This window comes from Sebastes umbrosus, chromosome 12 (genome assembly GCF_015220745.1).
Source record: "Sebastes umbrosus isolate fSebUmb1 chromosome 12, fSebUmb1.pri, whole genome shotgun sequence".
NCBI lineage: Eukaryota > Metazoa > Chordata > Actinopteri > Perciformes > Sebastidae > Sebastes > Sebastes umbrosus.
The window spans coordinates 32,215,266-32,227,988 of record NC_051280.1 but is presented as its reverse complement, the minus strand read 5'-3'; the positions used below and the strand labels follow the sequence as shown (position 1 = coordinate 32,227,988).

At 41.9% G+C, this 12,723-nt stretch overlaps 1 protein-coding gene across 1 annotated transcript in view; it reads left to right on the top strand.

Moving 5' to 3' along the window:
- Positions 1 to 12,019, top strand: part of adcy8 (adenylate cyclase 8 (brain)) — a 93,832-nt gene extending 81,813 nt beyond the window's left edge. The window contains 9 exon segments of the mRNA XM_037787730.1: positions 322 to 370; positions 373 to 479; positions 5,375 to 5,521; positions 9,013 to 9,105; positions 9,434 to 9,548; positions 10,416 to 10,531; positions 10,533 to 10,682; positions 10,684 to 10,798; positions 10,801 to 12,019. Of these exon segments, the coding sequence (XP_037643658.1) occupies positions 322 to 370; positions 373 to 479; positions 5,375 to 5,521; positions 9,013 to 9,105; positions 9,434 to 9,548; positions 10,416 to 10,531; positions 10,533 to 10,682; positions 10,684 to 10,798; positions 10,801 to 10,859 (951 nt within the window). The 3' untranslated portion in view covers positions 10,860 to 12,019.
- Positions 12,020 to 12,723: the final 704 nt, after the last annotated feature.

The following is a 12,723-nucleotide window of genomic DNA, read 5'->3' as shown; positions in this document are numbered from 1 at the left end:
TCGTGTGTTCCATAATTGATCCAACCTTTAGCGCATTTTTAAATTCAGCCGTTCATTCCAGAGCTGCAGCTCAGCCTCTACATCATCTGACAGACGTAAACAACAGACTTCCCTCTGGTCTTTGCTTACATCTTTAAGCAGTAAACCCTCTGAGACCCACAATAGTACCTTTTTTGGGGGGGTCTTTAGGGGGAGATAGCAGGTCAACAGCAGATGTCACATAGAAGTGGTGTACATCATCTGAAAGCTGATGATGATCATGTGGGGAGAAGTTAAAGACTCTCTACTAACTGTCTTTGTGTGTGTTTCTTCCGTCTTCAGCTGGAGTACACGGCCCGGCTGGACTTCCTGTGGCGCGTCCAGGCCAAAGAGGGATCAACGAGATGAAGGAGCTGCGAGAACACAACGAGAACATGCTGAGGAACATCCTGCCCAGCCACGTGGCCCGACACTTCCTGGAGAAGGACCGGGACAACGAGGTCTGAACAAAACCACAGTCACGCTTTTTTAATTCTCCCCTCACAGTGACAGTCCACAGACAGACATGAAACAGGAATACATCAGTCACAATTAATATTATTAATAACTTTAATATTCACTATTCACAACAGCGTCTCCGACCAATATTTATCAACCCTCCCGATTTTCCCGGGAGACTCCCATTTTTCATCGCCGTCTCCTGTTTAATCCGAGGTTACAGTTTACCCGTCTTTCTCCCAGTTTTCTCCCGACACCTTTTCTTTCCTTTTTCGTTATCTCAACCTGTTTATGGCTCTGTACAGCGTGTATAATCCCTTCTGTTTCCATCCGGACAACAATACAGCTACACCTAATGTCGTTTACCGGCAGCAGAAGAGAGCTTCTCGCGAATCACAACGCGTAATGCACCAAGTCGGCTTTTTGCTCGATGCAGCGAAAATTCATCATGGCATGATACAATCCATTTGAAACTAGAATGGCACTCGGAGAGCGCAGACCTCCGCCAAGGTGCATGCTTTAAAACTTTAAAAACATTTAGCTTTCTAAATTGTTAGCCTCTGTAGCTTCTAGACGCCGACAGTAAAGTTAATATTGTCTTTGCCTAGCAGGACCACTTGAACGCCACGCCTACTGTATTGTCATTCACGACTTCTGTTGTTGTAACAGGAGATCACGAGTTTTCATTCGAAGGCCACTAATAACACTCAATTTTTTATTTGATGAACGCAGGCGCTGATATGCAGAAAATGAGCTAAATGGATTTTATTTCTATATATAAATTAAATAAGTACAGAAGCTCAAAGGTGAACCACCTTCCAAGGAAGTTTGTCTAACCTGGAGGTTTGTTTCCAACCTGTCTGAGCAGGACGTCTCGTTACGATGTTCAGCTATTAACTTAGTGAGTAAAATGTAGTTGATAGAAATGTGTGGTAAGTATGATGAGACCCACATGCAGGACCTCCTTTCAACCTCTGGATATGAATCTGAGGATGAATATTTTCAGTAATGACAGATCTAAACACAACGGTGACTCGGAGCTCAGAGTTGTTATAAAGCAGCACCTCCTCTCACACATCTGCACACATAGTATTCACCTCATTCTTCACCGCTGACCTGCTCTCCAAAATGAGTCCCCCTATACGTTTATTACAGCCGTTTCCCGTCGCCTCAGTGTTCAAGCCGCCAAGGAAAGAAAAAGACTCTGTAATTGCTTTTCAACAACTGCACACAGCGAGAGAGAGAGAGAGAGAGAGGAGAGAGAGAGAGGAGAGAGAGAGGGAGGGGAAGAGAGAGAGGGAGGGAATTGGTGGGGCGGTTCGTTCAGACCGGGGAGGTTTTTTTTTTTGGTTGTACGCGTTTGATTTGATTTTAATAACACGTTGTCAGTCGGCAGCAGACACATTGATTCATCTCTCCGTCGCGGGAAGTGACTCAGCTGCCCGACTCTGCAGAGTCAGACTTTTTACAAAGTTTCTCTTGTTGTTCACCTTATCTCTGCTGCCCTTTTCCTTTTGTACTTTTAATTTCCTTTTAATGCCTCCTGGTTCCGCACTCGTTAAACGTCTAAAGGGGAACACACACACACACACACACACAACACACACACACACACAGATTGGTCTTCTGTAAAGCTGCTGCATACTTTTTTCTAATCATTGTGCTTTAGATCCTTGAATGCATTACCTTGAATGTGATTTGATTAATATGACATATTCTATGCCTTAAACCTGCATTCTTTCTACCAGCCAGCAGGGGCGACTCCTCTGGTCAGATTGTATAGAAGTCAATGAAAAATGGAAGTTTCAGGCAACACAACCACTTAGTTAGGGTTAGGAAACAGTCGTGTTGACGTTAACTTCACTGACTAGCGACTCACATTACTCGCGGGGACTGACAATACAGACGAGTCATATGACTTACGACTCGCGGTACTGACGATACTAACAACTGACGTGACTTACGACACCAACGACTCACGTGACCCCACAGGGACTGACGATATAACGACTCACATGCCTCACGGGCCTGACGATACTTATGATTCACGTGACTAATGACTAACGGGACTGACGATACTACGACTTATGGGACTGATGATACTAACAACGCATGTGACTTACGACTCACGTGGCTAACGACTCACAGGATCGACGATGCTAACGACTCACGTGACTCACGTGAGGTCACGTGACTCACGTGACTCACATGACTCACGACTGACGTGACTAAATACAGTCAACGTTACTTTTAGTTTCACACGGGAAACCGAACAGCGGTCCCTTCCTGGTTGAAAGGTCTTGTGTGTGTTTGACCCGTCCTCCTCCCTCCGTCCGCCTGAGCTTCTCTCACGCTATTAATACTACGTCACTTGCTCCGACCGTCTAATTACAGCGTGGGTGGTTTTAAATTGGAGTTAGTTGAAAGCCAGTTCATCACATACTGTCGCTAAAGGCACCTGCGTGCGTCGGTTTCCGATGGCGAGGGGGCGCTGACCAACGGCTGGTATTTGACAAGTTGAGAGTGAGAACGGGTTGTAAAAAAAAAAAATCTTAGTTTTTAATGAGATTTATGAGATTTATTACACCATAAAAGTGAAACCTTCATAATCAAAGGGTAGCTGATAACTTACTCTGTAATGAGCTGCCAGCAATTAAGATGAAAAGATGAGATGACTTTGGGATGAATCTATTTAAACATCCATCACCAGGGTTCCATATTAATTCACACAAAAGTAAAAAGCTTTTTTTCATGTGGGAGAAAAACAATGTGACAAGAAAATGGCTTCATTTCTTTCTTTCTTTCTTTTCCCCCGTTGGTTCTGCTGCGTTCTTCTCGTCTACCGACTCGATAATGACTGATTGTTCTGGTCGGCGGAGAGGACGGTTATCGCGCTCCGGAGTCAAATCGCCGTATTGTCCTCGTCGGGCTCCTTCGTTATCGACTCCTCCAATCTTCCGTCGCCTCCCCGAACAAAGAGGCGAGCAAGCCGATGGAATTATGAATGTCAGGAGAGGAGAGCTGATATCATTCTGCTCCCGGTGCCTGCCTCCTAATTAAAAAAAGGACATGATTAAAAATGCATCCATTAGGACAGGTTGGGTCGCTGATCACTCGTTACATTATTAATTAGGCTGATTATTGTTCCGTGATTTAGATCCTGCGTCACTAATGGGGGCTCGTACAACCCTGAAGAGGTGTTGATGATCTTAAGAATTAATCAGGTGTCATTCATATCGTATAACGTTTTCATTTTTAGTTTGCGATGCAGTTTTGGGGCAAGTCATAGTCAAGTCAGCACACTGACACACTGACAGCTGTTGTTGCCTGTGGGGCTGCAGTTTGCCATGTTATGATTGGAGCATATTGTTTTATGCTAAATGCAGTACCTGTGAGGGTTTCTGGACAATATCTGTCATTGTTTTGTGTTGGCAATTGATTTACAATAATAAATATATTCATATATTTGCAGAATATTCACCCACATCCTCCTCAAGTACGTTCACCTTGCAGGATGAAGCCACAAATAAACCTCATTATGCTGACTGACGTGATCCTAAGAGACGCAGTCAATTAGTTGGACTGATCTTTGACATTTGACTGAGCTCATTAGGTGTGAATAATGTCGGTGACGACGTCACGGTGACGTCAGAGGCTGATTTTATACGTGTGATTAAATTGAAAAGTCAGAAAGGCAGAATACAGACAGAGAAGACTCCTCAATTATTGATATGAACTGTTGAACTGGACATTAATGTTTACCAGCTTATTATTATTCAAATATTCCCATAACGACGTGATGGATCACTCATGTGACGTTAGTATGTCTCGTGTCGCTCGTGTGTCTTCGCTGCCCCCCCGGTGGTGGAGACGGAGCAGTGCAGCTGCTGCAGTTATCCACTCTGCTGCTGCTGCTGCATCACACAACACATGCAAGGGTTTATCCATTAAAGCATCTCTTAACTTTGAGTTTAGTCTTATTTATTTGCACACGGTGAAATCAAACAAATTACATAAAAACATAAAATCAAAACTAAATAAAAAATAATCTGAATGCAATCGGTAACACTTTATAATAACCATCATTTATAAACGGAAAATTGATAGTTAATTAAAAAGTAGTTAATATTTATTTTACTGTTGACAAAATGATAATCAATACTTTCTAATTTTATTATTTATTAATTTTATTTTAACTGTTTACTGTTGCACACATTATAAAATTGTATATAAGTTTTTTCTTTTAATGATTAGAAAATTATTTGTAAACCTTTAATTGCCTTTTTATTTGGATGGTTATTATAAAGTTAAAACTGATGATTATAATACTTTGTTAAAATGGTTAATAAATACTTTGTTAAGTATCTATAAACATTATTTGATAAATAATACTTTGTTAAATGGTTAATAATTGATTTCTGGTCCATCTATCTATGTAATGTTTATAGATGTTTACAAATTATTTCTTAAATGTTTACAAATCATCTGGTAATTATTAACAAATACTAAATATAGTATGTAAAATCTTATAATGTGTGCAACAATAACTCTTAATAAATAGTTTACTCATGTAATCATTATGTAATTGTTATCGTTTCTTATCAGCTATGATATATAATACAATATATAATCTATAAACTATTATTTCATAGCATTACTAATAATTATTAACCATTATTGTTTATCATTTCATGGGTTTGTTAACAGTAAAATAACTGTTAATTAAGTTTAATTAACTATTAATTAATCATTTATGAATGATGGTTATTATAAAGTGTTACCAGTTCATTTCCTCATGTAGGCATCAACAGCTTTTATTCTACAAAGATCACATTTTGACTGAAATGATTCAGCGTTTTCATCAGTAACATTTTAGCGTGTGACGTCTGTCCCACAGGAGCTGTACTCGCAGTCCTACGACTCCGTGGGCGTGATGTTCGCGTCCATCCCGGGCTTCGCTGACTTCTACTCCCAGACCGAGATGAACAACCAGGGAGTCGAGTGCCTCAGGCTCCTCAACGAAATCATCGCCGACTTCGACGAGGTGAGACTCTGAAGTGCAGCCCCACTCCCCACTTCAGCACGACTTCTTAAACATGCAGGAGTTTCTGATTCCAGCAGCAACACTTCAGAAACAACAAGGAGAGCTCACGTCTGCAGGTTATCACGAGGCATTTATCTCCTGAGGAGACTAAACACTCAACGTAGAAAATAGAATCCAGGTATGAGCTTCTATTCCAGGGACTGATTTCCCTCCTGAGTTACAGGAGTTGGAAGAGTCGGACTGAGGTTTCTTTATCACAACCATTTTTAGGGCCAAATTATTCAGAGAAAATACTCAGATATAAACTACAAATACTAACTAATAATCACTAATAACACTACTTTAGGAGGAACAACATTTAGGAGTAAATTTGCCACTTTAATCTCAAGGTTCAAGGTTCTTTATTTTGTCATTTCCAGCGAAGCCAATCTTTGGTATCAGGTTCCTTTAACAATGCTCATAATATATATATATATATATGTATAAAGAGGGAAAATCACACAAGTAAATATAAAAGCAAAATGATAACCTAGGGCATAAAATAGTGCAGTTAAAATTAATATAACCATAAGTAAATATAAAATTATTAATGTAAATGTAAATATGTAATTTAGTTGACGACAGTATTTCAGATGGTAAAACTGAATGTAAACAGGATGTAGTATATTCATGATGAGAAGTACTGTAAATGGGAGTGTGGGTGTAAATGGGAGTGTAGTACGCAGTAACGAGAAGTACTTTTGTCCTTTCAAAATAAACTTCCGTTTTCACAGGAAGTTAGGTTTAGGCAACACAACCACTTAGTTAGGGGTTTAGGAAAGGGTCGTGGGTCGACGTTAACTTCACTGACTAACAGCTGATGATACTAACAAGTCATGTGACTCACGCAGGGCTGTCCCGAATACCTTTTTGTTGGGCTTCGAAGCTTCGGTGAGAAATATTCAAATGTATTTGAAGCAAGAAGAAGGTATTTAGGCAACACAATTATTTAGTTAGGGTTAGGAAACGGTCGTGGTTGACTTTAAACTTCACTGACTAGTGACTCACGTGACTGACGATACTAAACGGTTTCATGTGACTAACGACTGATGTGACAAAATACGTTTCTTTTAGTTTCTAAAGTCTTGTGTTTGTTTGAACCCGTCCACCCCGTCTCCCTCCCGCTCTGAACGGACTCTCACCCTATTAATACTACGTCCGACTGTCTAATAACCGCCATGGGTGGGTTTACATTGGAGTCAGTTGAAAGCCCGGTACTGTCGTACGTACTGTCGCTAAAGGGCACCTCAAACATTGGTATTTGACGCGTCGGAAGTGGAGACCGTGTTGGTTAGTCAGAGTCAGACTGCTTAAACTGAAACTTTACACGTTTAAACGTGTCCTGATTTCTGAAACAGGCACATCAAATGACTGTAGATAGCTTTCTGAATGTATGTGTAGCCCGCTCGCTGAAGTTCCCCTGAAGCTCTCCACAGCTCGGGGTCCCCGCGGACAGACTGAAAGTCTGGAGGAGGAACTCGCGGTCCTGATCGAGAGTTTTTGACAGAAAGTGTCAAAGTGTCCTAATAAAGAGCAGAGACGGGACACCAGACACCAGCTGAGCTCTGTGCTGCCTCGGGACACTCTCTCTCCTCGCTGTCTCCTCAAACACGAGCAGACTTCTGTGTTCTCCGTCAGGGAGCTCGCCTTCAAAGAGACACGGAGGAAGACGGCAGAGTGGCTCATAATGTTAGCAGCAGATAGTAGGGGGGGATTTTGAAATGGATTTTTTAATGCCAGAATCGATATATGTGCTTCATTTGAGTCTATGTGGGAGGTAGAAAGAAGTGACTTTTATTGTTGTAGTCTGAGTAACGTGACGTCATATCCGTTCCGTATCCGTCAACCAAAACAAACCGCAGCGAGCCGAAACCAAAAGCAGAAAACGGTAGTCCACGTGGGTAATTGGTAAACACTACACATCCAGTAAGGGATGGAAACACTTTGAGTTTCACACATTGCCGGAAAAGCAAGAGCTAGACATCACGGCTAAAGCTGCATGCTAACTCTGTCACGGACAGGAAACGTTATCGTATCGTGGTAACGCGGCGGTCGAGCCGGCTGTCAAGCCGGCTGTCGCTCTCGTCTCAGTGGTCAAATGGGCCGATGCTACGACTGTAGAGCACCCAGATACTGACATTTATGTTCTCTGCATTCAAACGGCCCCGATGGAGCTGACCATGGATGGAAATAAGATTGATTGGATTCATCAGAAGTATAAAACATTACATGACTCTTATAAATTAAAAAAGAAAATACCACTAATCTGTGAGGGAAATGTCTTTATTCTTTGATTTCTGGGTTGCTGGATAATAAATGATTCCTGACAATGACTGATATATTTGACTTCAGGACATCTCTGACTACATACATGCTGAAAAATCAAAACATTTTACTGGATTCATTTAGAGATTTTCCAAAGTAAAAGTCCTGAAAGTGTAGGATTCAACTTTCCCCCATGGTCTGGTGTTAAAAAAAGTTAACAAAAACGCAATAAATCGCGTGAATGAATCTCAATACATATCGAATCGCTACCCAGGTATTGTGATAGTATCGAATAAGGAGATAGGTGAATCGTCCCAGTTTCATTTGTATGTTTCTTGCTCATTGTGTGAGTCGGTCATGTCGGCAGGATTATGCTGAGTTGTCTCCTGATGCAGGTTCATCCTCAGCCGTGCTGAGTAGACAGTTTCTCCTCTATTGATGCTGCGTTCACATGCGGCTGAAGGATGGGAAATATCAGAACTGACATTTGGTGTTTTGTCAGGAAAACTGAGCTTGCACAAACGCCATTTTATTTTAGGTTTTTCTAGTCAGAAATAGAAATTCTTCAGTCCTGTTGAATGATTCCAAATCTGACTTCCTGTGCTGGAAAGAAGCCCGGACAGAAACTGCAAAACTGCTGAGTTTTGTATGACTGGAATATACAGCAGACTATATGTATTACTTCATCACCAATAGTTTTATGTCTTTTCTAGTTTATAATAATTAGGACTGTCAGTTAATTAATCCCAAATGAATTGCACATTTTTAATCAGTTCAAAATGTACCTTAAAGGGAGATTTGTCAAGTATTTAATCCTCTTATCAACATGGGAGTGGGCAAAATATGCTGCTTTATGCAAATGTATGTATATATTTATTATTGGAAATCAATTAACAACACAAAACAATGACAGATATTGTCCAGAAACCCCTTTCAGACTTTTTTCGTACATTTTGCGTTGAAGTATGGAGCGTTATTTAACCTTCTTCGCGACAAGCTAGTATGACATGGTTGGTACAAATGGATTCATCAGGTTTTCTAGTTGTATATGATGCAAGTATCTTCATTCTAGCTTTAAAACTGAGCCTGCTACATCCTAAAAGTGGTAAGTTGCGTCAATGCATTAAAGTGTTGGATGTCGTTGAGATCAGGAAAGTAAACTCTTCTCACTGAATCATTTGTCACAGCTGCTCGGAGAGGATCGTTTCCAGGACATCGAGAAGATTAAGACGATCGGCAGCACCTACATGGCTGTCTCCGGCCTGTCGCCTGAAAAACAGGTGAGATCCTCCAGGCTGCATTTAAACTTTATCAGTTTGCCAGGTGGTCGAGGCTGATGTCGTTTATTATCTTCTGGAAAAGGTTCATGTGATGGGGCATACGAATCAGTGTAAAAATAAACACTGGAGTCAGTACAGCACCATTGTGTACTTGAATATGCAGCCATATAAGTCCTATGTCAGAGACTTCTAGGTCGGCCACAGTGACAGCAGCCGGTTCATTCTCTGACACATCGACTCTCTCTCAAGTGTCAGATTTTCTCGTGCGGCATGCCAACGTCAGCCGACTCACACTCTTCTTCTTCTTCTCTTCTCCTCTGACCCGCAGCAATGTGAAGATAAATGGGGTCACCTGTGCGCGTTGGCTGATTTCGCCATCGCCCTCAACGAGAGCATCCAGGAGATCAACAAGCACTCGTTCAACAACTTCGAGCTGAGGATCGGTGAGAGCTCCGAGTCATTTGTTCATTCTACCTTTTTTATTTTTCATTTGTTTTTCTTGGGTTTTTATTCAGATTTTTAATCATGCTTCCTCTTAAATATTCCCTACTGAGTCAATCTTGTCTTCCACCTCATCTCATCACATCTTTATCCATATTTTAATACTAAGTCTTTAAATTATTTAATCACGATTAACTGCAAATGAATCACACATTTTTTATCTGTTCAAAATGTACCTTAAAGGGAGATTTGTCAAGTATTTAATCCTCTTATCAACATGGGAGTGGACAAATATGCTTTCTTTATACAAATGTATGTATATATTTATTATTAGAAATCAATTATCAACACAAAACAATGACAGATATTGTCCAGAAACCCTCACAGGTACTGCATTTAGCATAAAACAATATGCTCAAATTATAACATGGCAAACTGCAGCCCAACAGGCAACAACACGCTACAAACCTCCAAAAGATCGAATAGCAGCGGGGCTAAATTGTAATTGTGTAATGCGTTACAAAAATTAGTGACGTTCCAACATAAAGACAGATTTAGCAGCTACATGGCTTATTTCTCGCATAAAATGTTTTCAGAAACACATTTCGGTGAACTATTTTTGTGATAAAAGAGAAGAAAGTTTCCAAACGAGCCTCCGTTTTGGTTCCGGTTTGAAAGCTGGGAGCTGCAGCCCACGGAGGGAGAGCGTTCGTCCAATCAGGAGCCTTGTGTCTAGTGGTAGCCTATCAAGCCTCCAAAGTTGGGAAGCAAGGCGATCCCTCGTGATAAAGAACGCCCCTGTGGACACGTACCATTAGGCTGCTGGTATTAAAACTGGATTACTAAAAACATCTGTGTGTCTCCGGCAGGTATGGACCACGGCTCGGTGGTGGCGGGCGTGATCGGTGCCAAGAAGCCTCAGTACGACATCTGGGGGAAGACGGTGAACCTGTCCAGCCGGATGGACAGCACGGGGATCAGCGGCAAAGATCCAGGTGCCCGAGGACACCTACCTGATCCTGAAGGAGCGCGGCTTCGCCTTCGAGTACCGTGGCGAGATCTACGTGAAGGGCATCAGCGAGCAGGAGGGCAAGATCCGAACGCACTACCTGCTGGGCCGCATGCAGCCCAACCCGCCTCATCATGCAGCCGCGCAAGATAACCGGCCAGTACTCGCTGGCGGCCGTGGTGCTCGGCCTGGTGCAGTCGCTCAACAGGCAGAAGCAGAAGCAGATCCTAAACGAGAACAACAACTCGGCATGTTGAAGGGTCACCACCACTACAACCGGAGGACGTTGTTAGCCGCCCGGTAGCTCCGAGGTGGGCGGGGGGGTGCATCACACCGAAGCAGCTGATAAGACTGAGCTGTCCTGAAGAGCGGACTGGAGTTTTAGTTCCACGCGGGTTTCTCAGAGGCAGAGCCGCTCTGCAGGCAAACACCATCCCAGTGGTTGAGTTAAACTTCGGTGGTGAGTAACGTTAGGACTCAGAAAAGCAGGCGGACGTTCTTCAGGAGTCGTAGCGAGTTTAGTATTTGAGTACTGAAAGCTCTGCCGGTTCCAGACCGCTGAATGGCTGCACGTATCTCTGATATTTTACAGCAGTTCATAGGTGTTGTGTTCAGTTGTTTCCACGGTTGGAACAACAGCTGACCCATCAGAGCTTTGTAGGCAAGGTTAAAAACTGGGGTATCATGTTCCTGTACCGGAGCCAGAATCCATTCTAATGCAACTTCTGTTTTGACTGACAGTGGTGTCAGACATCCGTCGCTACTTGTTAGGGTAAAGTGGAATCCATTATTATGTTTCAGCCAACCCTTCTGACCCCTAACGCTTCAATTATGGTTCTCCAAAGATATTCGTAAACGTTACTGCAGGTCTACGCAGAAGGTTAGGAGTTATGGGGTGTAGAGTACGACTCCCATATCACAAAAAGCACAGTTTGTGAAACTTTTTACAATGGTGTCACACTATTCCACTGATCTACAGGTGGCAGTAATGTACCGAGAAACACCGCAACGCACCAACAAAGGCAAAGAAGATGAAGACTGCCAGCTAATATCCAGGGATGCTAACAATGCAGGTTTCAAATTTAAGAAAAATTGACTTATGAAGGAAGGAGTTTGATAGATCTCAAGGATACACACAGTGTGTTTTAGTGAGAAACACTCAATGCAAACAAAAAAAAGTTGCTACATACTCATTTCGGATGAGTTGGTTGTTGAGATTAACTACATGTACAGGCAATAGACTGTATATATAAGGATGGACGACGCGTCTCCACTTCCTCCAAATGTACAAAAGTGAAGCTATAAACATCCCGGATATGGGAGCTGCCATCTCGTCATTTGGAGCCAAAGTCTCACGGCAGTTCGGGAAATTTAATCTATTCGTGTACACAAATTTCCCTTTTTTTTTCATGACACTCAGCACAACTTTCAACAACGTATTTTTTGGGCAAATTTCCACTCCAGCCTTTTAAATAAAAAAAAATACTTAGATAGGTTGAGGCAACAAAACTACTTGGTTACGTTTAGAAAAAAGATGGTGGTTTGGGTTAATATAACACAGGAAGGGCTGTAACTTAAGTACGGAAGTTACGTGACAAATAAATCAACTTTGACTTGTTGCCTCACACGGGGCACCAATAGTAGTTCCACCCCGACCTCCTCCCTACGCGGCCACATTCACCGCTCTTTATACTTCCCGGTTCAAAATTACGTGGATTACATACGAATTGATTTCATGCTGACCATCACGAAAAAAAAATGTGAAACTCGTGTCTTATGTACAAGAATCAATATATTAAGTTTCGTGACTATTTCACGAATGTGATGATGTTTCACGATGTTTCATGTTTCATGATGTTTGTCAATTTAAAAGATAATTTTGGAAGTCAAGAAAAAGTCTCAGTTTTGTCATAGTATCATTTAGTTTTGTGTTAAACCGCTCTACATCTCTCGTCTTGCACAATATACGTCACCAACACTAGCTAGCTAACTAACGTAGATATGTTCCACACACAGATGTAACGTTATCTGACCTGATGTGTTTTATCCAGCGACTCATGGTCTTTTTATCAGCCGGGAAGAGAAAGAAGGAGTCAGACCTGTTGCTGGTGTGAGTTCATCCCAGTAGGAAACACTCAGACATCGTAGACGTCACTTAGGCAACTTTT